This window comes from Suncus etruscus, chromosome 20, assembly GCF_024139225.1.
Source record: "Suncus etruscus isolate mSunEtr1 chromosome 20, mSunEtr1.pri.cur, whole genome shotgun sequence".
Lineage (NCBI taxonomy): Eukaryota > Metazoa > Chordata > Mammalia > Eulipotyphla > Soricidae > Suncus > Suncus etruscus.
In genome coordinates this window covers 25,149,075-25,175,429 of record NC_064867.1, presented here as the reverse complement: position 1 = coordinate 25,175,429, position 26,355 = coordinate 25,149,075, and the positions used below count along the sequence as shown (strand labels likewise).

Below are 26,355 nucleotides of genomic sequence, written 5' to 3'. Positions count from 1 at the left end.
AAGTTTTCCATGGTTCATCTCCTGGCAGACTCTCTGGCCATACAATGTATGCTAGCTTGAGACAAGAAGCTTCTTTCAGATTCCTGCTCAGGGAAAACTCAAATCATGTATGTTTACCACCTGATAAATTCAGCATCCTAACAGCTTGACGAGACAAATAGAAAATTCTTAGTACAGTCCTATATACAAATAATGAAACAGAGAAGAAAGAGTTCTATCCCATTTAAAATAGTATCTAAAAAAAGTACCTTAGGAATCAACTTAATAAAGATGTGAGAAGCCTACACCATGAGAATGTCAAAACACTTAAGAAAATAGAAGACCTTATAAAATAAAAATAATCCCATGCTTGTGGATGAGATGAATCAAAATTGTCAAAGTGACCATCATACCTATATTATATAGATTCAGTGCAATCTCTGTCCAAATTCAAGCAATAATCTTTAATGACTTAGAATAGTCAATTATAAAGTTTGTTTGGAAGCAGAAGAGGCCCCAGATAAACAAAATCATACTAAAATAATTAGGAGGCATTTTATTACCTAACTTAAACTATTCTATAAAGCCATGGTGAACAAAACAGCAAGGTACTGGAATAAAGACAGGTTCTTAGACAAATGGATAAAAGAATGTTCAAGTACAAAACCCCACATTATGTGGTGAGCTAATGTTTTACAAAGAGTTGAGAGCATGAAACAGAATAAAGCTAGCTTCTTTAACAAATGATATTTGGAGATAACCATGTGTGTTCCAATAAATAGTCCAAATAAATTATAGCTGGGTACATATATCATATCTTATACAAAAATCAACTCAGAGTGGATCAAAGACCTTCTTTTATTTTTTTTGGGATGGGGGGTCATACCTGGAAGCACTCAGGGATTACTCCTGACTCTCTGCTCAGAAATCACTCCTGGCAGGCACAGGGGATCATATGGAACACCAAGAGTGGAACCTCCTTTGGTCCTGGGTCGGCTGCTTGTAAGGCAAACACTCTACTGCTGTGCTACCGCTCCAGCCCTGATCAAAGACCTTCATATCAGACTTTTATCTAAAAAGTAAATTGAGGAGAATATAGGCAAAGCAGTCCAAGACCTATACCTCAAACAGTCTTCAACAATACAGTGCCATTGGAAAAAGCTAGAAAATTAAAACTTGACAAATGGGACTATATATAACTAAAATTTCTTTTTGGTAAAAGAAACACAAACTAAAAAACTAAAAAAAAGAGTGAACAGTGGAGTAAATATTAATACTAAATAATTTCAGGGGTCCTCAAACTTTTTAAACGGGGGGCCAGTTCACTGTCCCTCAGGCCACTGGAGGGTCTGACTATAGTAAAAACAAAACTTATGAACGAATTCCTATGCACACTGCATATATCTTATTTTGCAATGAAGAAACAAAACAGATACAAATACAATATGTGGCCCGCGGGCCATAGTTTGAGGACCACTGAATTAGATAAAGTATTGATAGCCAGTATTTTTATAAAGTATTCAAAAAGATCAATAACAACAAATCTAAAACCCCAGCAATAAATGGAGAGAGAAAATGAACAGATAATTTTCTGAAGAAGACCAATAGATAGCCAACAGGTACATTAGAAAATGTTCATAATCATTTATTATTAGGCAAATATAAATCAAGCATAAGAATGTGGTATCATGTTATGCCAGTATGGATGGTAATGTGGTGAAAAAATGGAACTCATCTACTGCTGGCGGGAATGTTGTCAGATCCAACACCCATAGAAAAGAGTATAAATTATTCTCAATAATTACATAGAATTGAGCTGTCATCTGAACCAGAAATTCCAATTTGGGGTACAATCCCCAGGACAGAAAAATCTGCATTCAAAAGGATGTATGCACACCATTATTATTTACTGCAACACTCAGTACAAAAGCTAAGATTTGGAATCAACTTAGATGTCCAATGAAAGATAAGTGTATCATGTAAATGCACAATGGAACACTACACAGCTATCAAGAAAGATGAAATCATGCAATTTGCTGCAACATAGGTGAAACTGGAGAATATCTTATTAGGTAAAGTAACCCAGAGAAAGGATAAAAACAGTATATAACATGTGGTATTTAGAATAACTGGATGAGAGTATGCAATGGTTGAAAGGGGATGCCTAGATCACTGATGGCCCAGAGAATAGGGAGAAGAATGAGAATAATAGAGTGGAGGTGGATATGGGAAACACAGAGGAGAAGCAATCCCTTGACATGCCCAATAGAGGAAAATAAAGACATCAAGTACATTGACAGTGTTAAGAAATGATATAGCTAAATATCCAAACCACAGAATCAACAACACTGGAAATAATGAGACCCATACTTTATCAACTGATTTTAAAATGGTGCCCATTTACATAACAGGCTGAAGGGCTAGGGCTAGAAGAGGTAACCTTGGGAATAGAGAAGTAAATTTGAGGGAGGTTGACATTGGTGATGAGATTGGTGCTGGTGTATTGTATGCCTAAAAGCCAACTATAGGGGCCAGAGAGATAGCATGGAGGTAAGGCATTTCCCTTTCATGCAGAAGGATGGTGGTTCGAATCCTGGCATCCCATATGGTCCCCGTGTCTGCCAGGGGCATTTTCTGAGCATAAAGCCTTAGCACTGCTGGGTATGACCTTAAAAAATAAAATAAAGTGGGGGGGTCGCGTAAAAAATAAAATAAAATAAAATAAAGTAAAATAAAAGTAAAAACAAAAGTCAACTATGAATACTTATTAAATAATGGTGCCTTAATAACTTTAAAAAACTGCGCAGCATACAAGATATAATAGAATGACATACTACTGAGGTGCTAAAGAGATAATACAGTGGGTAGAATACTTACCTTGCATGCAGCCACCCAGATTTGATCCCTGGTATCTCAGATGGTTCCCCAAGCACTACCAGGAGTGATTCCTTAATGGAAAACCAATTGTCCACAATATATATGGGAATACAGGATATTGTATGGAGTGAGGTCAGTCAGAGGAAAGTGATATACAGAGTGGTCTTTCTAATATATAGGACTTACATATACACAATAAGGTAGCAATAAAGAACTAAAGGCAATGCAACAGGAGAACTGATCACATAACAGTTTGGAGAGATTTGAAAGGAAGGCAGTTTTGGGTCATTGGTTGAGGCAGGTGGGTAAACTAGTGAGAAGTATGATGTTGTAATTATGTGTATGGGAAGTTATTAACAGATTTTATAATATAGTAAATCATCACAGAACCTTGATCAATAATTTTAATTAGATAGTCTAAATAGTCTCCACCACCCCCCTGCTATTTCACAGCTTCTGAAACTATAAGCTCTGAAAGATGCATTTGAATTAGATGGGTCTAGATAAACTGAATTGCTCCCTCGTACAATCCTGTTTATGCCAGTGTGAGATGTATCTAGTTAATGATGTTGCCTCAATCAAAATAATAAATATACATGATGCACCTCCAGTAACAATATTTCAAACCACAGTGTCTAAATTAAAGAGGAGGAGATGAAGGAGAAGAAAAAGAAAAGAAGAGGAAGAGAAGGGTAGGAGAAAGAAGACAAGGAAAGTTATGATGAAGGTATAAAGGAAGAAGAGGAGAAGGAGGAGGAAGAAGAGGAGGAGAAGAGAAGAAGAGGAGGAGGAGGAGAAGAAGAGAAGAAGAGGAGGAAGAGAAGGAGGAGAAGGAGAAGAGGAGGAGGAGGAGAAGAAGAAGAAGAAGAAGAAGAAGAAGAAGAAGAAGAAGAAGAAAGAAGAAAAAGAAGAAGAAGAAGAAGAAGAAGAGGAGGAGGAGGAGAAGGAGAAGGAGGAGGAGGAAAAGAAGAAGAAGAAGAAGAAGAAGAAGAAGAAGAAGAAGAAGAAGAAGAAGAAGAAGAAGAAGAAGAAGAAGAAGAAGAAGAAGAAGAGGAAGAAGAAAAAGAAGGGGAAGAAGAGGAAGAGGAAAACAAAGAAGGAGGAGGAGAGAGGAAAGGAAGGAGAGGAAGGAGGTGAGGAGAAGTGTGAGGAAGAAGAGGAGGAAGTAGACGAGGAGGAGGAGGAGGTCGTGGTGGAGGAGGAGAAGGAGGAGGAAAAGAAGAATGTCTGCTATAGAGGCAGCAGTGGTAAATGGGACATTGGTGGAAGGAAATGTACACTGGTGAAGGAAAATGTTGGACAGTGTGTGACTTAAATAACTGAAATCATGAATGGCTTTGTAACTGTAGCTCACAGTGATTCAGTGAAAATTTTATTTTAAAAAAGTAAATTCATGGGAAATGACTGAGGAAAATCACCTTTGAACCACAGAAAGTAATAAATGTGCTTGGAAGAGAAAAGCCTGCAGTATGTGTATATATAAACATACAGTAGGGCATATGATGTGGACATGGATTTTAACCTTTCCCAGAAGATTAAATGTAACTGACAGCTCTCAGCCCAAAACACTCTTGTTTGGCAATGACCTCTCACTACATATTTCAGGAAAGCACTCAATTCCCTCTGAATTTTGTTTTCCTTTTTTCTCCAGGATCCACATCAGCATACAACATGGTAAATGCTGTACTTATTTTCTCTTTTTCCTTCACTGGTTGCCTGGTACCCAATATCTGTATGGGCCCACTGGGTTCTCAGTGACTGTAAACCGGATCAACCCAGAGACCACAACAAGAATGTGTCAGGAGGGAGGCTTCCTCATGTTGACTGAGTTCTGCTCAGTGCCTGACATGGATTTGCATGGTGTCAACTTGAGACAAATTCTGCTGCTTCCAGGATCTGAGATGTGGAAGGTGACAGCAAGCAAAGCATCCAAGCAGGATGTTCTGCCAGAGACAGAAGTCTGAGGACATGAAAATAACAAGGCTGTAGGTTGAATTAGAGGAGAGAAGAGGGCAGTAGTAGGATAGATCAGACACTCAGATCATCAAACTCTGGTTGTCAGCTGGAAGCTAATTAGGATTTTCCCTGAGTAACCAAATAAATGGTTGTCAAGTAATTTGTGTGGTCCTTATAGATGAACAAGACACCTATTTCTGGGATTCATCTCCTCTTGACCTGCTACCTTCTGCATTACCAGCTTCCTATACTGCATGGACAACTCCTTTTATGACCCAATTGTCACAAAGCAAACCAGTAATCCAGTCTCACAGGAAATGGTCCAGCCTATTGCTAGATTCCAACCAGCACAGGTTCATCTCCCTTAATTCCCCCACCCCACGCAAAATGCTATAAACCCAATTCAGGAATTGGGTCAGTCATTTAAGTCACACATTGTGACTTATTTTGAGTAAAACTATTTGCAATAGGAATCAAATATCACTACTTCTTCTATTAAATAAACTCAAAATATCTATTAAATTAAAGTTTATTTTTTATTAAGTCACCATGATTTAAAGAGTTGTTCAAAGTCAGTTTTTTTGTTTGTTTTTGTTTTGTTTTGTTTTTTTAATTTTTGGGTCACACCCAGCGGTGCTCAGGGGTTACTCCTGGCTGTCTGCTCAGAAATAGCTCCTGGCAGGCATGGGGGACCATGTGGGACACCGGGATTCGAACCAACCACCTTTGGTCCTGGATTGGCTGCTTGCAAGGCAAACGCCACTGTGCTATCTCTCCGGGCCCTCAAAGTCAGTTTTAAGTTTACAATTTTCCAATACCAATCCTATCACCAATGTCTCCTTTTCTCCACCAGTGCCTGCAGGTTCTCTCCCACCCCACAGACTTCATCTCACGTAAGTATATTTTTAAGTTTGATTATCATAGTTTGGGTTCCATTATTATTTTAGGCTTTGTGGTTTATTGAAATTAAACCATTTTGTACATGGTTTACCTCTACACAATCCTGACCTCTGCCAATTATCTCCCATCCACCTCTTACTTTACCCTCTGATTTCCTTTCTTCCCTGCCATCCTATGAGTTCTATAATAAACCAACCTAGTGAAAGGTAACTAATATCTATACCTAATTAATATCTATACCTTATTATAGTATCAACATCAAGAGAAATGCTTTTTTATTATACTTTTTATTATACATTCTTTCCTGCAATAAATGGCAGGCATAATAAAGAGGAAATTTTGGTAAGTCTACAGGTGATACCAATTCTTTCAAAGTACTAATAACTGTACCCAAATTCAGACCTTAGCACAAGATTTGGACACACTCTAACAGACTTCTGAAAGTGAAATCTGTTTTCATCAAATGGGACATAGAAAAAGAACATGTCAGAAGGTAGCTAATCCAAATGCATCAAAAGGAGAGGCAGCCAGTTCCTGAGTAATTTGCACATAACCTGCAAGTCTGGGTAGGGAAGGAGCTGCAGCATGTTGTATTCCAGTCTCAGTTTGAGAACAGAATGTGAGGAAGAAGACAATGCCCCAATCAAAATGAGTTATGCTGAGAGCATCTTTCTCCAGGAGTTTCATTTCTAGTCAAGTCCCTGGGACAGTGGAATGAGGAAACTTGGCTATTCACCCACAGAAGGGAGAGGTACACATATCAGACTGCTAGAGTGCTGGAAATGGCCTAACACAAACATAAAATTCTGCTTCAGGACACAAGCAATAGTATTGTGGGTAGAGCCCTTGTCTTGGATGTGGCTGATATGAATTTGGTCCCCAGTACCCTCAAGCACAGTCTCCTAAGAACCACCTCTGCTCTGAGTTCCCCCAACAGCTTCCTTCTATGAGGATGGAGAAGCTTCTTCTTGGCCTCTCTGTGGTTACTCCAATGCTACTATACCTCTAGAAGGGAAGGTACAATTCCCATTTTATAGATAAATAGACCCCTAAGAAAAAAAATGAGGGAACTACTCAGTCACTCCATAACTCAAAACAGGGCTAGGCAAGGCCTTCACGCTCCTGCTCTACCCTGTGGTTCAATCTGTCATCATAAATTCTTTTTGGGATCATCACCCTCACATGCTGTGCCCTGCCAATGTTCAGCTCTCATCTCAGTCTCCCCACCTTCATTTCTTTGCCCCAAGCCCTACTGCAATAAGTCTCCTTAGTCATTCACTGATGAATGATTCTTAACATTTCCTTATACCTTCTCTTCTACTCTTTAAAACCACTATGAAAGCAAACACTGTATGGGAAGAGGCTCCACCCACAGAAACAGATTGATCTCCAGCCTAGCTCAAGATACTTCCTCTGAATGTATATGGAAAGGATCATTTCCTTATACCTTCTCTTATACTCCTTAATAACACTATAAAACAGTGTGTGAAGTGGCTCCACCCACAGAAACTGACTTGTCTCTGGCCTAGCCCAAGATACTTCCTTTGAATTTATATGGAAAGGAGAGAAAGAAATTGTTGGGTAACAAGGAAGTAACTCCAGGAAAGATCCAACACTGAATATTATCCTGAGAGTGTGGGAACTTTTAGTGGATAACGTGGTTCTCCATCTACCAGGGAATAGTTGTCCCCTCTCTCTCAGTTAAACAGGAATTTTGGATCCAATGCTTCTGAGGTCATGAGGTTACAAGGAATCCTTGAGGTAAATCTGAGAAGAAAATGAAGTGTTGCTTTATACTTCCCCTTGTTTTTTGAGTCCAGCACTAGTTCCAGGCAGGAACTAGTTATTTCAAAAGGCTCATTAGTCCAACTCCCAGTCCATCTCCTTAACTGCTACAATGGCATTTGGATCACACTATTTGGAGTGATGCACAATTTCAGAGGGGCCTATAAACAAAATTTTTGCAGGAATTTCACCATCTCAGTCCTCTGCATCCCTATGATATTGACTGTGTCTAGAGAAGCTCCTCTTGTCAGCCCACCTCACAGGAGAAAGCATGTCTGTGAGGCCTTTTGAAGTGGATTAAGTGATGGTTGTGCAGGAGGATTAAGGCCTCCTTGCAGAGTAGGTGAGGAAGAACAGACTCTTCAGATTTGAGTTGCGAGCTTCATAGGGAGTTTCCCTCACTTTTTGGTGAATGAATTCAGCTGTGAACTTAGCTAGATTGAAGGCTTGGCTGAAAGTATCGCGTCCATATGGATCAAGACACCATCAACCCAAAGCAGTGACAGACCTATGGATCTGCCTCCAACCAATTCCCACATGGGAAAAGTTTGTTGCCAATTTTGAGCCCTGTCCTCTTGGAAGTACTACTCACTGCATTTCAGGAAATCTTCCTCATCCAAAAACAACCTTCAGAACATTTTCATTCATGGAGTGCCCTGATTCTGAAGTCAATGTTCACCATTTTTAAGGTAGGTGTTTTGAATAAAAGGACAGGTAAGTGGAAAGATAAAATTGACCACCAGCACCTACTTCTATAGGTCCCCAAAAAGCTTGTATCAAAAGGTATCTTCCTCATTATCCTATGATACAATAGTATCCAAGGTTCTAAAGAGCTATGATGAGGCCATTGCAGTGACAGCTCCTGAAGATGCTGGAAACACATTAACTGAGCATGGGTGGCGGCCAGCTTCTCTCCCTACAGTTGGCAGCTACAACTCAAGTGTACATTTTTTCCAACCCGATAAGCAACAAGGAGTTTCCTGACTTCAGGACTTCAAGGGAAGAAGATAGGTCAAACTTCAGTGCTGTAGCTTTGTCTGAGTCCGCCTTCCTCATCTTTTATCATAAGAGGGAGGAATCTTTGCAGAAGGCACTGGAAAATACTTCCTGCCCTCAATGTTTATTCAGTCCAATTTCTGCCAGACATTTCCAACCACATCCTAAGAGGTAGTTTACTTTAGTTCACTTGCTGGAAAAGTCCCTGAGCCTAGAGAGGTCACCTTATGCTCATTGATTGCTTTCATGGGCACAGCTGAGGCCACCTCCGGTCGGGAGAAAGGAGATCCTTACAGTGATGGCGCAGACGTCCACTTCGGTCAAAGTTTCATGGGGTCATCAGACCAACGTATGGTCTGTCTACTACAGGATTTTGGAGTTATGCTCAGTGCTATCTGTATTCATTGTCTCCGTCACCTGAGGATCTTCTCATTGTGTGCAAGCTCACTGAAGTCTCCTCACAGGATCTACTATGTCCCATGATATGCTCAGATAAACTCTAACTGCTGTTACTCAAACAGCTTTTTCTCAACAACTGTACTGGCCTAGCCCAGCACACCAACAGAAAAGGAATTTTTTTTCCAAAGAGTTCCAAAGGCAAATCTCCACCCACAGCACCTGATTGGTTTCTGGCCTAGTCCTGAACCAATTATGAGCCCTTGCACATGGAATGTGCTGATTGGCCAGAAGTTGATTCCTCACCATGGAAACTAGTGAACACATAGTTGTGTTTCATGGTAGGAAGTTGGCTAGTTGGCTAGAGAAAGATTTGGTAGCCAGAGACTGGATCCTTCTCTTTTCTGTTTCTTGGAGGGTATCAGTTCCTATCATCTCCCTTGATCCTCCAGTGTGTTTCAAATGAGTATATTTGGTGTTTTCCCTTTCCCATCACCACCTTCTCAAGCTCCAGACCATAATGAGAGGAGGGAGACTTCAATTTGAAGCCAGGACTGAGATCGCTTCCTACCTCAGGTTTGCTTTGGTGTCTGTTATATACATTTATTCAATTAATGTGTGCTGAGTAACTGCTTTTTGTACCTGTAGTTTCAGGAAAATTATTCTGATGGTAGATATCTTTTAGTAGCCTCATTGATCTTTGGATGTTTTTCATGTATGTGCAGGACAAGTATTAAGTATGTCCTCTTGTCCTACTGACTTCCTTGTTACAACCTCTATGCTCCCTACAAAGGCCCATTTTTCATATACTGTCAACAGTCTTGATCCCAAATCATTCTCTCTCTCTCTCTCTCTCTCTCTCTCTCTCTCTCTCTCTCTCTCTCTCTCTCTCTCTCTCTCTCTCTCACACGCACGCGCGCGCACACACACACACACACACACACACACGCGCGCGCGCGCGCTACTTATCCTAACTTCCTGCTACCTTTCTAATTGCCATGGTATTTCCTGATGTGGACTCTAGGAGCCCTGAGTAAGTATGATCTTTAAGTGATATCAATTTCTGTTGACTTAGATGAAGTAAAACTTTCTATAATAAACTTCACTTGAAACCAAACGCAACAAGTTATACTCAGAGTAATCCAAGAACAGATTAACTTTTCTCTTAACATTTAATAAGTCGTGTATTAGAATTCCTTTACCCATGGAATATCAGGATATGGAAGAAATAGTCTGGAGAGTCCTATTAGCTATCTTCCCCAAACTTGGAGCTTAGACCTAGGTTTAACTAAGACCTAGTCTCTGCCTGTCTGCAGAGACTAAAATATGGGTAAACAATCAAATGAAGCTTTGAAACTTGACAGTTTAGAAAACAACTGCCATTTTGAAATTCTTCTTTCTTGCCCAACAAGCAATGTACAAATCAAAAGAAGCACTCACATTCTAAATAATTGTACCATAACCTGCAGGTCAGATCAGCAAAAGAGCAGCACATTGCATTAGATTCTGAACCAGAAAAAACTGGCAGAGGGTCTGGGAATTGGGTAGTGCTAAATGGTAGGAAGAAGACAATGCCCTGAGCAATATGAATTTAGCAATATGACTCAGATTTCTAGATATAAACCTCAGGTCTCTCATTGTAGGGGAAAGAAGGCAGCTGTCGGGTTCCCAGGACGGATGGTTCTTACAATGATAACTCAGACATTCCCTGGGCAGGGGCTCAGATTAAGCTTGTGGCCAACACACTGCCTGCTTCCTATCCAATGGTGAGTAGTGGTTCTGTTTCCAGTAGAAATTCATTTTCATCATTCCTCTCACCTGGGTTGCTTGTTTGTCATGAAGTAGCTCCTGTAAAGCTTGAGTTCCTTCTCCTCCTCTTTCCTTTTTCTCTTCCTCTTCCTCCTCATGCTTTTTAATGCCTCATAATTACCTATTGATATTTCTTTAGGGATGCATCCATGTTTTGCAGGCATATCTGGTGGCACTCATGGATTACTCCTGGGTCTGCACTCAGAAATTTCCTGGCAGGTTTTGTGACAATATGGGGTACCGGGAATAACACCCAAGAAATTTATGTCTGCTATGCAAGCTGGTCACCAAAGAGACCATTTTAATACTCATAGACCCCTTTAAGACTGGTATGGTCCCCAGGACACAACCTTTTTAATATTTGTTTCCTTCTGGGAATTTCTGAAACCACAAGTTTGTGATGGGGGCTATGGGCCAACATTAATAAGTCCTTGGAAATATTAGAAAATATGAATGATCTCAATATTTAACCCTATTAAATTGTAAGAAATTTTATCCAAAGGAAGTAAATAATAATGGAAATCAAAAACTAGGTAAACAGCAGAAAACCTTTAAAACCAAATTGAGCTCATAAAATAGAAAAACCTGTAGATCACATATCAAAACTTTCCTGTAAATGACCATATACGTATCATAGCCGATAGTGAATCAAATAATATATTATTATCCATGCTTTGCTCAAAACCCCTTTTTCTCTCCACTTTAAGTCAAGAAGCTCATCTTCACTGCTCCTATTAAATATCATTCTGGAAACCCTAGCCATTGCAGTAAAGCAAGGGAAATATAATAGGCATTTATGATAGAATGGAAGAAATGAAACTATTTATGCCTAATATGATTTCATGAAACAAAAAGTTCCAAAGAACCTACAGTATAGCTGCTGGAACTAATTAGTAATGTATCAAGATCACAGGATATGAAATAAATCTATATTAAATATTTTGAATACTAGTAATGATCCATTGTAACTTGGAAGTACAGCACAAGGGCATGAGTCACACACCAAGATCCAAGTAAAATGCAGAGGCCAGTGAAATCTCACTAGTGATGTCTGAAATCAGGGAGGTTCCCAGTGGCTCAGAGCCCATAAAGACACAGAAGCAAGGAAACAAAAGAGTGAGCAAGAGAGCCCTGAGTTCTACTTACAAGCAACACAGATGCCAAGTGTTTCACATTGTGCAGAAGGGGTATGAGGTGCCACCACTTCCACACACCCAGGCAATGTTGGGATAGTGAATTCTGACTCTGTTATAACCCTTAGGTTGGTAGCTAGACCCCAGTTACCCCAGCTGTCAGAAAGGCAAGAAGGACAGTCTCTTCCACTGGCTCTGACTTTGCAGTGTCCTTTCTGTATCTATCTCTGACCAAACCTGACACTGAGCCAGCAAGACAAAAAGACCCACAAGCTTACTACTCCACAGCAAGAATTAGGAAAGCACATTTTACACTGAACAACCATCAACTAAAGCTCAAGGTTGTTTTTATTTTTTTTTTCGTGTGATAAGCTTGTTTTTTATTTACTTATTTTGGGTTTGGGGCCACACCAGGTGACGCTCAGGAGTTACTCCTGGCTATGTGCTCAGAAATCGCTCCTGGTTTAGAGGACCATATGGGATCCCAGGGGATTGAACCGAGGTACATCCTAGGTCAGCCACGTGCAAGGCAAACGCCCTACTGCTGTGTCACTGCTCCGGCCCCAAGCTCAAGGTTTTGACTTAGGTGTTCTGGTCATCATTCACACACAATCTAGTTGCATACAGCAATGGATTAATCTGAGATTACTCCTCCTTTCACAAGTGCCTTTCTCCTCTCTCTGAAATGAGAACAGAGAGTCCCACAGTCATCCATGATTGACTATACTACTGGGTATAGTCATCACAATCTAAGTACTATTATATGAGACAAAATTATAAAGACACACACACACACACACACACACACACATTTGAAAATAGATCACCAGGATGTCTGACATGATGGAAAAGCAGGGACCAGATTAACTTCTGAACTGACATGAACTAAAACCAAATACAATACATAGAATGATGGTTTTGAAGCCATTAGGCATCAGAGAATCATGATCCCTGAACAGGAAACAAAACACAATTTCAAGGGAAATCATGACTGTTAAATTTCCTTATTGGAAGATCTTGAACAGGGGTCTCAAACTCGCGGCTCTCGGGCCGTTTGCGGCCCTCCGTACAACATTTTGTGGCCCACGGCCGGCCTTCAAATATCGCAGTATTCACTATTATTCGCTTACCGAATAATCGCAATAAAAATTGCATTAGTAAGAAAAAAATCGCATTAAACATTTGCATACCCCGAGCACTTCCGTTCAGGGTATGCAAATGTTTAATGCGATTTTTGCGATTTTTTTTTTTTTTTTTTTTTTTTTTTTTTTGGTTTTTGGGCCACACCCGGCGGTGCTCAGGGGTTACTCCTGGCTGTCTGCTCAGAAATAGCTCCTGGCAGGCACGGGGGACCATATGGGACACCGGGATTCGAACCAACCACCTTTGGTCCTGGATCGGCTGCTTGCAAGGCAAACACCGCTGTGCTATCTCCCCGGGCCCTGCGATTTTTTTCTTACTAATGCGATTTTTTATTGCGAATATTCGGTAAGCGAAATCCCTTATGCGGCCCTGCCTCAACTTGACTTTGCCTCCTGCGGCCCCCAGGTAAATTGAGTTTGAGACCCCTGATCTTGAATAAAAGATGAGCATCGTTGCAATATTAATTCCTACCATAAGGTCCAACTTCTCTGTAAGAAAGCTCAGAAAGTACAATGGATTGAGTGGTCTGAGACTGTGCGGAGGGACAAGTTAGAATCGTGTTTTTCACAAGTTCACCAGGCCCTCCAGGCTTTGTGTATGACTATCCACCTCCCAGGCAGTTCTGTGTGAATTTGACCTTCCAGATCTTTCTGCTCCAGCCTCACAGGCCTTGCTATATCTTGTTCTGTGTTATCTAACACAGGCCACAAAGCCTTCGGACCCCTCAGTTTGAAAGGATGTCTTTTCAGGTCCCTTTAAAAGGGTTACATTTTTACTTGTTTCTTAGATTTGGAAGCCTTTTCTTTCCACCTTATTTCTACCTTTTCTTTCCACCTCTACCCCAGATCTCAGATCCCATTTCTCTTCTGCTGTAGGGTTGATTGATGCCTTTGCCTTCAGAGTTCCAGAGTGACTTGCACTGGAAATCAGCCTGATGAAAAGTGTTTAGCAAAAACGTTTGTTGAATGAACAAATTCGTGGTCAAATAAAGCACTTCGGTGGCGATAGATCCAAGAATCCAATTAAGCATCCAGTGTAGTGTCCACATGTAAACATAAGGTGGCAGTGTGCTCTCATAAATTCCCATAAATCTGGCTGGGAAGATAAAATTTGTAGTCAATAGAACAGATTGTTGCAGGAATCTTTTTAGGGTTCATTTCTTTGTTTCCTAAATTGTGTTTTGTTGTTTCCCTCAGTGAGATGGTGACTACAAAGGACCAACAGAAATATAGTCCTTGGTCTAATAAACCCTTTCTTAATTTTCATTACCAAATTTTTAATTCAGGAACCAGTTAAATGAATAAGTAATTTGTAGTCTTACAACATTAGGCTATTTATAAAATAAAATATAACAAATGAAGACTAAAGTTATGCATTTCATAGAAATAAATGTATAGTTTTAGAGACTATGAGGATATGAGAGCAATAATTAAGTTGTATCTTACAACTAGGAAAGACATTGGACTGGGAATATATATATATATGTATATATATATGTATATATATGTGTATATATACATATATATAGCTCCAATATAGCATGTCTGGCATGCATTATGCATAGAGTTCTTCCCTTAGCATTTTATGGACATGAACACTATCAGGTGTGGCACCAGTTTGCACAAATATGGCATCTCTGGCTTAAACACCAAACCTTGAGGAATCTTCTCCTGGACTAAGTATTTCATGAACTAGTCCTGAGTCCCTAAAACTTTAGAGTGGGCCCCGTTAAAAATACTAAGGAAGAGAGCAGAGAGATAGTAGAGTGGTCAGTACATATGCCTTGCATGCAGCTTCTCCCCCCACCCCCCGCCGCCCCATTCCATTTCTTTTACTCCCATACTGCCCCTCAGTCCTACCAGGAGTGATCCCTGAGCACCATCAGGTGTGGCCTCCCATAAAAATCTAATAATACTATTACTACTAATAAGAAGAAGCTGGAGAGATAGAACAAGAGTGAGGCTCTTACCTTGTACTCATCCTCACTATCATGTGGTCCCCTGAGAACCACTAGGTGTGGCTCTGGAGACCTCTGACCACCACCAAGGATGACAAGGTAATCTTCAGTCCTAAGTAACTAAAATTGCACCCAATTCGTGGACACTCACATTGAATCCCAAGCTTGGTTGGCAAACAATTTCCAGGAATCAGAGAATTACCAGATCTTCTAAGCACCACCCAAGGCACCCTCAAAATAATCCATCTTAAAGTAGTCAAGCAAAAAGTAAAATTAAGATCTATATTTTTAAGATAATTATATATCCAAACTTTAGGTAGATGTGAAATTTATAGGCATTCTAATATTTGAATTATGTATACATTTGATTATAATTTTAATAAACATCTAATCTATTTTTAATTTCATGAGTGAAATCAATATGGTTTTCTTTATATATTGTAGATTACATAAAATTAATATATGTGCATATATTTTAAAATATATTTATTATATGTAAAATATATATTTATATATTTATTTTTTAAACTATATATATTATTTTAAATATATTTAAAATATATAAACTATGAGCTATCATAGTTTATAGTCCCTTTGAAGTCATTGTGAAATATATTTCTTGTAGCAGATGTAGCAGAATAAGATGCTATTGGGATATTTGTCTCACACAATTCGACTATATAATTAATCTGATTCACAGAAAATTACAGATTTCAGCAGATATATGGCCCATTTTGAGGAGAAAATTCATATCGTTGGACCTAACAGTTCAAATGGATCGAATGATCTTTTGTAAAATAAAGCTCAATATGTGCCTTTCTCCAGAAACTTCTGTTCTCTTCCTATTTCCATTGTCTCCAATCTGTCAATGATTTGTAAATCTGGTTGCTGATGTACTAATCAGTAGCTAGAACATGAAAGCATGAACCAGTGCTTGTTTCTGCCTTTCTCAAATGGAAACCCAGAGAACACTGAGTGGGATAAGGAAAGATTCCCATTAGGGAGAAGGAGAAGTGACCATGAATATTGGCAATTTCTAGAAGTCAGGGTCTGAGAGGTTGTGTGGCACAACATGGGAGTTGTTTACCAAACATATGAACAAGCATTTTAACATATAGAGAATAAATGAATACATTCAGGATGAGATTCTAACTACCCAAATGTTCGAGGAACATTCCATTTGAGGTGAACTATAAATTCTATTCACTGTGATGACCAGGGGTATATGAGACACAAAAGTGAAACTGTGTTCTCTTTGTAGTTTGGGGTTCCGTTGTGGAAAACCTGCAAAAGGAAACACCATGGGGATATGTCCTGAGCTCGTGTTCTGTAGGATCTTGAGGGTGGGGTCCTATCATTGGAGAGGGCACATTATATACTGACAGCCAATTACGCTCACCCAACATTTAAAACTACTTTTTGGAAACACCAGCTGTGGATGCAAGCTTTTGCGCAAGGCTGGGATAAAACTAGGAAAGAAACGACCCAGGGTTGGGTATAAAAATGTCGTCTCTAAGGAAAAGCATGTGTTTGCAACACTCATTTGAATAGGCTTTGTTGTTGATGATGATGATTTTAAGAAACAAGAATGCAATTTTAACTTGGAGGTCAATTGGTTAAAAAGAATCTATTAAAGGGGCCAGAGAAATAGTATAGGAGTTAAAGGTCAGCAGGACTGATACCCAGCATGGCCTAAGGACACTGGAGCTTCAATGGATATGGATGATCCTACCCTGCCTCCATAATAATTTATTAAAGATACAACGAAGGGAATAAAGGCTCAGACTGAAAATGTATTGCATGTGCACCCGATTGCTGTGGTTGTTTTGTGTGTTCACTGTGCCCAGATCCTAGTCCTCATGCCCTCAGTGCTTCTCCTATATATTTATCTCTATCTATCTATCTATCTATCTATCTATCTATCTATCTATCTATCTATCTATCTATCTACCTACCTATCTATATCTATCTTCTGACTCGTGTTTCTTAGCTTTAACTCTGAATTCTGAGTTTCTTACCCAGTGCAGCAGCTCTCACTCTCTAGTTTATTTTTTGTGATACATTAGACTTTATGAAATTTTTTGCAAACATGTGACAGAATTTCATCTCCATGCATATATAGGAGCATGCATATGGATATATAGAGATAGGGAGCATATATAGGGCAAATCCACAGTCTCAGACATGAAAGGAATGAATTTAGACAATGAAGGAAGAGGGGAAGATATGATCACCTACCAAACAGACCAATAATCACATGTTCGAGTAATGACCAGAGCAGACATCAACCTAAAGGACACATGTGACAATGCAATGTCATGCAATGTCTGTGAGAAAAGTCCACCATCCTTTGGGTGTGTAATATATTTAGAATCATGAGTGTATTTTTTTTAAATAAAGGCTATTGAAAAGGATCTTAGAAAGACTGTCCTTACGTTCCTGATTTACTTAGTAAAATCTTGAAAAATAAAAATCAAACTAGATTTTGGAGCAAGTGCTTTGGTTCACCCAAGTGAGAGATGCCTCACTAGTGCGCACGCGCAGTGTCGCCGTCACGCCTCGGCAGTCCGTCAGTCTCCTCTCGGTCACTGCTCTGACTGCGGTCTTCTTCCGTCCAGTCCCGGAAGCCAATGAGATCACGTGGGCTCCGGGAATTCGTCAGGTGAGCCCCGCCCGGGCTCACTCAGAGCGCGATCTGCCCCCGCTCCGGCTTCTGAGGAACCAGGAAGAGACAGCGCCTGCGCAGTGGGGTCAGTGGGCGTGGCCGGGGGCTGACAGAAAAAAGGGGCGGAGCGTTCCGGGAGGCCCCGTCCCCCAGCGTCGGAGAGGAACCTGAAAGAGACGGCGGCGCTTGCGCAGTGGAGTTAGTGGGCGTGGCCAGGATTGACAGTCCTGAGGGACGGGGCGTTCCGGGAGGCCCCGCCCGGGCAGTGACACTCCCCCCGCCCCGGCTTCTAAGAGGAACCTGGAAAAATAGATGGTCTGCGCCTGCGCACTGGGGACGATGGGCGTGGCCAGGCGATGACAGTATGAGGGGCGGGCCGTTTCGGGCGGCCCCGCCCCCGGCTTTTGAGAGGAACCCGGAAAAAGAGACGGCGGCGCCTGCGCAGTGGAAGCGGTGGGCGTGGCCAAGCGTTGTGAGTCCTGAGGGGCGCGCCAGGCAGAGGAGACGCCGAGGAGGCCCTGAAAGGAGGACATGGACGCGTCGGCGCTGGAGCGGGATGCGGTGCAGTTCGCCCGGCTGGCGGTGCAGCGCGATCACGAAGCTCGCTACTCCGAGGCGGTGTTTTACTACAAGGTGGGGCGTGAGGTCGGCCGCCGGCAGACAGGCCCAGGGCCGGGGAGGCCCGCCAGCCCGGGCCGTCGCCTGCCCTCACGCCCTCATGCCGTCTCGGGGCCTCGAACCCGCGGCCCTCCCGCTCCACCTCAACCCGATCTGCTCCTGAGGCGACGCTTTGCCGCCCCTCAGCTCCCGAGGCCCACAGGGCCAGGGGCTGGCGCCTCCCACCCAGCCCGTCGCTTGGCCTGCTTGCTCTGCTTGAAGTGCTCCCCGCTGCACCCTAAAAAGTGCTCCTCCAGCTTTCCCCCATCTCTCTCTAGTTGCCTGAACCCCACTTCAGTCAGCCCCGTCCACCTCCTCCTACCTGGCTGGCTCCCAGCCTTGTGCTAGGCACCCCCTTATTATACCTGACTTCTCCCTGAGTGAATTGGGGGGCCCCCTGTGGGGGTGCCCCAGTTGAGAAACGCACCCCTCCAGGATGTCTGGCCATCCCAGGGGGGGAAATTTTTGAGCAAATATATAAATATATAATTTAAAAAACATCTCTTACCTACCCCCCTCATCGGATGTTTATCACTTGTTTATCCATGCCCTGAGGGGCACCACCTCTTTTTTAAAGACAAAATTGGGTGGTATTGTTTGTGCTTTTGTTTTTACATCTATCCTTTTCATTCTACTTCTAAAATTCATTAAATAGACTTTTTTTTTTGGTAATGTCCTATGAGTAATGAATGGTTACTATTCTGTTATGTGGCTGGAACCATCATTGATTCCAAAATGCGGTGATTGTTCGCGTCTGTTCTGGGTTTCCAGCATAAGTTAATGATGCCATGAATATCCTTATAGCTAGTGTTTTATACAGTCATTTTTCTTAACCTCACCTGGAATACAGTTATTAAATCCAAAAGCTGTATTTTCTCATCCATGCTGAAGATTTGCAGACAGACTTGTCCTGCCTACCCAGATCTCTGTCTTCATGTGCATCAGCAATGCGGTTTGATTTTCTAAACCCAATATTGCCTTGATTTTATAACCCATCTTTAGAAACTGGGTGTCTCATGATAATTCTTTGTGATTTCTTGTGGGGGGGGCAATTTCATGAAGTTGCTATTTCTCTGAAGCTCAGTAAACTTGTAATAGTTGGTTAAAAAAAAATTGTATAAAATAGTGCCTTGTAGGGGCCGGGCGGTGGCGCTGGAGGTAAGGTGCCTGCCTTGCCTGCGCTAGCCTAGGACGGACCGCGGTTCGATCCCCCGGCGTCCCATATGGTCCCCCAAGAAGCCAGGAGCAACTTCTGAGCGCATAGCCAGGAGTAACCCCTGAGCGTCACAGGGTGTGGCCCAAAAACAAAAAACAAAAAAACAAAACAAAAAAATAGTGCCTTGTAACATAATAGCTGAAGCTAAAGAAATAGCTCAGAGTAACTGCTATACTGTGGTAATAGTACTTTGCTTTAGTATTGGCTCTAAAATGTATCATACAGTAATATTATTATACAGCTCTAAAGTTATAAGCTTGCCATTCAAAAGAATGTTTAATCCTTGAGTAAGTCAGGACAGTGTGCACTTTTAGGAACTTCAGTTATAAACTTACAACACAGTATCACCTTTCATTTTTTATGAGGCTTTTTGTCAGCCACTTTCAACTATGAAAACTAAGTAAAATTGATATCAGTGATTTAAAAACTGTATTTACTTTGAGCGAGGTCATTTGAAGATTGAAATTTACAAGCAAGGTAATCGAAGGAATGAAATATATCGACATATATATCATATCAGTTCATTAACATTAGTGTAGCTGTGATGTATTTAGTAATACAAAGGTACATTAAATACTATGTAATTGTATTTGTATTTTTAATTTGGGGGCCACTCACCCCATCTATGTGCAGAGGATTACATGAGGTATTTTAAAAACCATTTTGCCCAAATCATGGGCAAGAGAGGCTTATTCTCTTCCCTAAAATATAATATTTATGTTTACATGTGAGGTTGTTTTCCTCCCCCAAGTAATTGACAGATTCTGAGGAAATCATCTCTCTACCCCCATAGCTTTAGACTGAATTTCCATTTGGATGAAAAGTGTACTTTTACTGATTTTTGTGCTGTTCTGTGGAACAATGCTGGGTAAAGTAATGAATTCAAAAAGTGATTGCTCCTGGGTTAAGAGAGATAGAAGGTAGGGTGCTTGCCTTGTAAAAGGCCAACCTGAGTTTCATAATCGGCATCCCATATCATCCCCAAGTTTGCCAGAAGTAATTCCTGAGTGCAGTCAAGAATAACTGCTGAGCATCGCCAGGTGTGGCCCCAAAAACAACAAAAATGACAACCAAAGACCAAAAAGTGATGCTCCAGGGCTGGAATGATAGTCCAACTGGCACATTACATTCCGCAGATCCTTATGGTCCCCTGAACCTGCCAGGAATGATCCCTGGGCACAGACCTATGATTAAGCCCTGAGCATAGTCAAATATGGACCTAAAACAAAAACAAAAGCCATCCATAGATGACTCTGCATCCAGACAGGCATGGGTCTCCAAGAAGTACATGATTAGTTACAGAGAAGATCGTTACTTTGGAGAAATCTCTGGTCCTTGTCCAAACTGTAATACGGAAAATTCAGGCTCTTCCTCCTAAGGCACAGTATAATAACTTAATTGTACAAGAGCCAAATCAGGAAGACTAAGTCAGGTTCTCTTATTTCAGGGAAGCTTATTTCATACAACTGAAATTCTGTTTATGTAACCTTTTTAATATGTAATCTTTTAGTAAATAACCTTTGACAGTGGAGAAGAATACTTTCCATTATGAGACATTCAATCCTCATAATTTATTGATACTTTTTGCTGATTATCTTTTTAATTTTTTCAAAGGCTTCAGTTCTTCCCTTAAAAGATAATTTTTAAGTCTAACCTGTTGCACACAGAAAAAGGAAAACAAAACATGAATCACTATTCTAAAAAAATAAATCAGTCAATCCTTGTATATTAGTTTGTAAGTTTCAGTGTAGAAGAAATTTGAATTTCAAACCAAAGAAAAGGCATTGAAAGATTATATAACACTTATTTTATATTTAAAAAGTATCTTAAAGAAAGATCAAATTCATCTTTTATATTCCTTTCTCTTTTTTGTATTAGGAAGCTGCGCAAGCTTTGATTTATGCTGAAATGGCAGGATCAGGCCTAGAAAATATTCAAGAAAAAATAAATGAGTATCTGGAACGAGTTCAAGCTTTACATTCTGCAGGTTAGTAGATGACTACTAAACTTGTAGGTTTTTGTTTTTTTTTCTCTCTCCTATCACCTGCTTGCCCTATTTTGTTTCTGTGTTTTGGTTCTGGTTTTTGTTTTATTTTGTTTCAATTTTTGAATCTTAATCCTCATTCTCCTGTCCATTTCTCTTTTGGTAACCAATTTTTGAAATGTCTATTAAGGGGATGGGAGGACTAAGAGGGGACCTAAGAGATCATGGTGGAGAGAGCCAACATTGTATCCTGAAACATTCAGATTAACAGTATGGTAGCACCCCTGCCCTAAATACAAATTCATAACTGGGAGTAAGTGATATATCTGCAAAGAGGAACCCCAGAAACTAATAACATCCAGATTTCTGGTTTCTCAGAGATATAAATATAGCCATTCTAACAGCGTGTCATCATTGGCATGGCTGAGAGTAGGACCAGTTATAAAGGCTCTCACATCTATCTCTCGTGCCCCTTGGAACACTGATTAAATGACTATGCTTTAAAAGCTTTAGCTCCAGCTTTTTGGGCTGGAGAAAGAGTTCTGTAGGTGAGGCATTTTGTTGCATGTGCCCAGCCATGTGGCATATCCCTGGCATCTCATATGGTTTTTTGAGCCCCACCAAGAGTGATCCCTGAGCTCGGAGCTCGGAGTAAGCCCTCAGTACTGCTGGGTAAAGCCCAAAAACAAAAAGACAAAGACTTCAGCTGCAGGTTCACCCACAGCTTTTAGTATCAACATTTCCACCTCAAGACCTTGGCTGTGCTCTTTTTAAAATCATCTCTGAACTGGAAAAGTGACATGTAAGCAGAGAGCTAGGACAGCTTGTATTTATTTTTGTAAACAGTATGACAGATGCTGTGATAAAAGTACATGGAAGCTTGGTTGTCAATTACATTAGTCAAAGATAAATAGGTTCAATCCAAGTTTCATCTGTACATGTGTACACAAAGAAAATTATTGGCTGTTTCAGAAATACATTTATCTAATAAATTTTTTTCTGTTTTTACTGGGACACCATGATTTTTAACTTAGTATTTTAAAACAGATTTATTTTAATACTGTTAAAGATAGAGTTTCAAGCAATGTTCTGACTCCACACCCACCATCAATCTCAACTTCTACCAAAAGGACTCTTGAACTCTTTATTTCTGTGGCTAATATAAAAGAGCACAAATAAAGGAATTTTTAATTATTCATTGTAATGTACCCTTCTTATTCTGAGTAGATAAATACAAGTTACAGCATATTTAGGATAAAGTAGATTTGATAACTGAATTTCTTGTTGTAACAGTCCTCTTAAAGATGATGTCCAGAAATTGCATATATTAAATGTAGACTAAGAGCTTCACTTGGTAGAAAGTTTTAGTGATTCATGTATTCCAAATACCATGTAATTAAAATGAAGTTCACTTTCCCAGCTAAATAAATGAAGTTCTTAAACTTAATTGCCTAGTAATCTAGAGCTTTATTTCAGAAATTGTGTTTTGAAATAAAACTTTCTTTGAAGCCTGCAAAATATTGTATATATTCAAAATACCATGTAATTTAAATAAACTTAATATCCTCAGCTAAGTAAATAAAGTTCCTGAGTATATAATGAATGTAATAGTCTCAAGAACAGAATGAAAGAGCCCTAATTTCTTTTTTATTTGTTTTGAATTAGTTTTTGTTTTGTTTGACTCAAAATTCTTTATTTTGTTTAATTTCCAAGTGTTTGAGTTTTTCCTCCCATTTTTTTGTGATTAATTTCCAATGTTGAAGCATCATGATCTGAGATACATAATATAATATGATATATATCTTCTTGATTTTTATGGAGATATATTTTGTAGCCCAGCATGTGATCAATCTTGGAGAATTCCCAGTGTGTACTGAAGAAGAATGTGTAGTCAACTTTTGGGGATGAAGGGCCTGTATATGTCTGATAGCTGATCTCTTCCATTTCTTCCTTCAAAACCTTTTTCTTTGTGAAGGTGTTGACCAGGGGTCTCAAACTCAATTTACCTGGGGGCCGCAGGAGGCAAAGTTGGGGTGAGGACCATTGATGAAATTAAAACAGTAATCAAATGTCTGCCGAAAAACAAAAGCCCAGGTCCAGATGGATTCACTAATGAATTCTATCAAACTTTCCAAGAGGAACTACTGCCAATCTTGGCAAGACTCTTTCATGAAATTGAACAAACAGAAACACTTCCAAATAGCTTTTATGAAGCCAACATCACCTTGATACCTAAACCAGACAGAGACGCTACCAAAAAAGAAAATTACAGACCAATATCACTGATGAATGCAGATGCAAAGATCCTCAACAAAATCCTGGCAAATAGGATTCAATGCCTCATTAAGAAGATCATCCACTACGATCAAGTAGGTTTCATCCCAGGAATGCAAGGCTGGTTTAACATCCGTAAATCTATCAACATAATACACAACATCAATAACAAGAAAAATAAAAACCACATGATCATATCAATAGATGCAGAGAAAGCATTTGATAAGGTCCAACACCCATTCTTGATCAAAACTCTCAGCAAGATGGGAATGGAGGGAACCTTTCTCAATATAGTGAAGGCCATCTACCACAAGCCAGTGGCAAATATTATCCTCAATGGAGAAAAACTGAAAGCCTTCCCTCTAAATTCTGGCACAAGACAAGGCTGTCCTCTCTCACCACTCCTATTCAACATAGCACTGGAAGTACTTGCTATAGCGATTAGGCAAGAAAAGGATATCAAGGGAATCCAGATAGGAAAGGAAGAAGTCAAGCTCTCACTGTTTGCAGATGACATGATACTCTACTTAGAAAACCCTAAAGACTCTATCAAAAAGCTTCTAGAAACAATAGACTCATATAGCAAGGTGGCAGGCTACAAAATTAACACACAAAAATCAATGGCCTTTCTATACACCAACAGTAATAAAGAAGAAATGGACATTAAGAAAACAACCCCATTCACAATAGTACCACACAAACTCAAATATCTTGGAATCAACTTGACTAAATATGTGAAGGACCTATACAAAGAAAACTATAAAACTCTGCTCCAAGAAATAAGAGAGGACACACGGAAATGGAAACACATACCCTGCTCATGGATTGGCAGGATTAACATCATCAAAATGTCAATACTCCCCAAGGCATTATACAGATTTAATGCCATCCCTCTAAAGATACCCATGACATTCTTCAAAGAAGTGGATCAGACACTTTTGAAATTCATTTGGAACAATAAACACCCTCGAATAGCTAAAGCAATCATTGGGAAAAAGAATATGGGAGGAATTACTTTTCCCAACTTTAAACTGTACTACAAAGCAACAGTTATCAAAACAGCATGGTATTGGAATAAGGATAGGTCCTCAGATCAGTGGAATAGGCTTGAATACTCAGAAAATGTTCCCCAGACGTACAACCATCTAATTTTTGATAAAGGAGCAGGAAATCCTAAATGGAGCAGGGAAAGCCTCTTCAACAAGTGGTGTTGGCACAACTGGATAGCCACTTGCAAAAAATTAAACTTAGACCCCCAGCTAACATCATGTACAAAGGTAAAATCCAAATGGATTAAAGACCTCGATATCAGCCCCAAAACCATAAGATATATAGAACAGCACATAGGCAAAACACTACAGGACATTACAGGCATCTTCAAGGAGGAAACTGCACTCTCCAAGCAAGTGAAAGCAGAGATTAACAGATGGGAATATATTAAGCTGAGAAGCTTCTGCACCTCAAAGGAAATAGTGCCCAGGATACAAGAGCCACCCACTGAGTGGGAGAAACTATTCACCCAATACCCATCAGATAAGGGGCTAATCTCCAAAATATACAAGGCACTGACAGAACTTTACAAGAAAAAAACATCTAACCCCATCAAAAAATGGGGAGAAGAAATGAACAGACACTTTGACAAAGAAGAAATACGCATGGCCAAAAGACACATGAAAAAATGTTCCACATCACTAATCATCAGGGAGATGCAAATCAAAACAACGATGAGATACCACCTCACACCCCAGAGAATGGCACACATCACAAAGAATGAGAATAAACAGTGTTGGCGGGGATGTGGAGAGAAAGGAACTCTTATCCACTGCTGGTGGGAATGCCGTCTAGTTCAACCTTTATGGAAAGCGATATGGAGATTCCTCCAAAAACTGGAAATCGAGCTCCCATACGATCCAGCTATACCACTCCTAGGAATATACCCTAGGAACACAAAAATACAATACAAAAACCCCTTCCTTACACCTATATTCATTGCAGCTCTATTTACCATAGCAAGACTCTGGAAACAACCAAGATGCCCTTCAACAGATGAATGGCTAAAGAAACTGTGGTACATATACACAATGGAATATTATGCAGCTGTCAGGAGAGATGAAGTCATGAAATTTTCCTATACATGGATGTACATGGAATCTATTATGCTGAGTGAAATAAGTCAGAGAGAGAGAGAAAAACGCAGAATGGTCTCACTCATCTATGGGTTTTAAGAAAAATGAAAGACACCCTTGTAATAATAATTTTCAGACACAAAAGAGAAAAGAGCTGGAAGTTCCAGCTCACCTCAGGAAGCTCACCACAAAGAGTGATGAGTTTAGTTAGAGAAATAACTACATTTTGAACTGTCCTAATATTGAGAATGTATGAGGGAAATGTAGAGCCTGTTTAGGGTACAGGCGGGGGTTGGGTGGGGAGGAGGGTGATTTGGGACTTGGGTGATGGGAATGTTGCACTGGTGATGGGTGGTGTTCCTTTTATGACTGAAACCCAAACACAATCATGTATGTAATCAAGGTGTTTAAATAAAAAAAAAATTAAAAAAAAAAAAAAAAAAAAAAAAAAAAAGTTGGGGTGAGGCAGGACCACATAAGGGATTTTGCTTACTGAATATTC

The 26,355-nt window shown here is 40.1% G+C and overlaps 1 protein-coding gene across 2 annotated transcripts in view; it reads left to right on the top strand.

Annotated features, from left to right (window-relative positions):
* The first annotated feature begins 18,110 nt into the window (after window positions 1–18,110).
* The window catches only part of CAPN7 (calpain 7), a 41,870-nt gene continuing 33,625 nt past the window's right edge, over window positions 18,111–26,355 (top strand). For both annotated transcript variants that reach the window (XM_049766134.1, XM_049766133.1), the window contains exons 1-2: window positions 18,111–18,229; window positions 21,348–21,456. In XM_049766134.1, the coding sequence (XP_049622091.1) occupies window positions 18,128–18,229; window positions 21,348–21,456 (211 nt within the window). In that variant the 5' untranslated portion in view covers window positions 18,111–18,127. The remainder of the gene's footprint in view (window positions 18,230–21,347; window positions 21,457–26,355) is intronic.